This window comes from Centruroides sculpturatus, unplaced genomic scaffold, assembly GCF_000671375.1.
Source record: "Centruroides sculpturatus isolate CEXI.00-Female unplaced genomic scaffold, Cexi_2.0 scaffold600, whole genome shotgun sequence".
Classification (NCBI taxonomy): Eukaryota; Metazoa; Arthropoda; class Arachnida; order Scorpiones; family Buthidae; genus Centruroides; species Centruroides sculpturatus.
In genome coordinates this window covers 111,988-113,788 of record NW_019384814.1, presented here as the reverse complement: position 1 = coordinate 113,788, position 1,801 = coordinate 111,988, and the positions used below count along the sequence as shown (strand labels likewise).

Sequence of the window (1,801 nt, the reverse complement as noted above, 5' to 3'; positions counted from 1 at the left end):
TTGGGTGCTTAAAATGTGAAGCTCCGCTACTGATTGTAATGCTAATAACATACTAAATTTGAAGCATTATTTGTAAATATGTTACATAACAAAGTTCTCAAATTTAGTTTCGCTTTTAGATATGAAGCCGATTGCCGTCAACTAAATTTTATTAGGAAATATTACAAAAAAGTCGATTGACGACTAAATGTTTCCTATCAAGCGGAATATTTTCTCCATCTGCATGCTTGTTATTTATAATTACAAAACAAATACAGTAGAGAATTATTTGAATTTTCTCATAATTTCGACTTCGTAAATTTCCTCCTGGCAACACTAAACCTTCGAATAGTGTTACAGTACATTTTAGTCGTCTGCTGTCATTTGTGTATAGTGGTGAATGTTTGTTTAAGAAAATCCCAAACTTATTATTTATTTAACATGATTTTATGTCTCGGACCATCCGGATCAGGTAAGACTGTTTTATTAAAAACTTTGCAAGAGGATATATACAGTGATGTAGAAGAGCTTCCTTCAACGATTCCCACAGTTGGGACTAACATTATAAACGTTAAAACAAACAATAATAATTCAGTGACAGTTCACGAATTAGGAGGCGAAATGGCACCAATATGGGATAACCATTTGAATTCTTGTCAACATTTGTTGTATGTGATTGATATTAGCAACTTGCAACAAGTTAGTTGTGCTTGCATTTTGCTGTTGGAAATATTATCCAAGTTAGAGCTAGAAAATATGAATGTGTTAATTGTGTTGAATAAAACTGATGCTATGAACACACTGACAATGAATGAAATGAAAGGATTACTTAGGTTAGATGATATAAGTAAATATGCTAAACAGAGAATTGATGTCGTCGAAACGAGTTGTGTTTTGGGTGAAGGATTAGAATTTATAAGAGATTGGTTGAGTCAAGTAAATGTGTCTTAAACTGTCGACTTTATATATCGCAGTGGAGCACCCAGAGGGATGCGGAGGGCCCTTGCACCCTCCAAAGAAAAAGTAAAACAAACACTAGAAAATTTTCCGAAAACCTTTTCCTAATTAAAATTCATCTTTTATTTATACTGTCATATATTCTGTTTCTATACTACGTATGAATTAGTGGTCACGTGAGGTGGGAATTTTATTGAATTTGCATTAAAATTTTTTTATCCGTTTAACTCTGCTCCCCGAGATTAAATTCCAAGTGTGCCACTGATATATCATATATAGATAATTTTGTATATACACAGTGTAAATATGAAAAAGTAACACAGTTGAAAATTGAAATAATGACATTGCAGCATTATTTGTATTGTATTGTTGCCAATGATTATAATAATAAAATATCTTTAATATATTTCTTATTTATTTATATTAATAGTTTTATTATACTAATAAACACAATAAACACGTAAACCAATATAATGAATAATTACTTATACACATTAAGAATAAACAACATTAGAGTTAGAAATGTTAAATAAAATTATTCTGAAAATTTAACATTTATAAAATATAGTTAATTTTGATAAGTTTTAAAATTAAGTAGTTTTTTCTGATTTATATATAAAAATATTCTTTGTAAAATTTTTAATTATGTAAACAACAAAAGTCAAAAATATTTTATTTTTCATCATTCTCTAAATTTTGCAATATAAAATTAATATGAGATACAGTGGTGCCTCATATAACGTACTTAATCCGTTCCAGGTACACATCTGTTAAGTGAAAAGTCTGTTATACGAAATGCATTTTCCCATAGAAATACATGTTAAAACATATAATTCGTTCCACAGCATAAAATAACCGTACTGTA

General features: G+C 28.9%; 1 protein-coding gene across 1 annotated transcript; it reads left to right on the top strand.

Moving 5' to 3' along the window:
- Positions 1 to 327: 327 nt before the first annotated feature.
- On the top strand, positions 328 to 1,304 carry LOC111629833 (ADP-ribosylation factor-like protein 16). Its single transcript, XM_023373742.1, has one exon. The coding sequence runs from the start codon at positions 421 to 423 to the stop codon at positions 928 to 930; it is 510 nt and encodes a 169-aa protein (XP_023229510.1). The 5' UTR covers positions 328 to 420; the 3' UTR covers positions 931 to 1,304.
- Positions 1,305 to 1,801: the final 497 nt, after the last annotated feature.

Coding starts and splice junctions, on each gene's coding strand:
- LOC111629833 (XM_023373742.1), top strand. CDS start 421: ATGATTTTATGTCTCGGACCATCCGGATCAGGTAAGACTGTTTTATTA.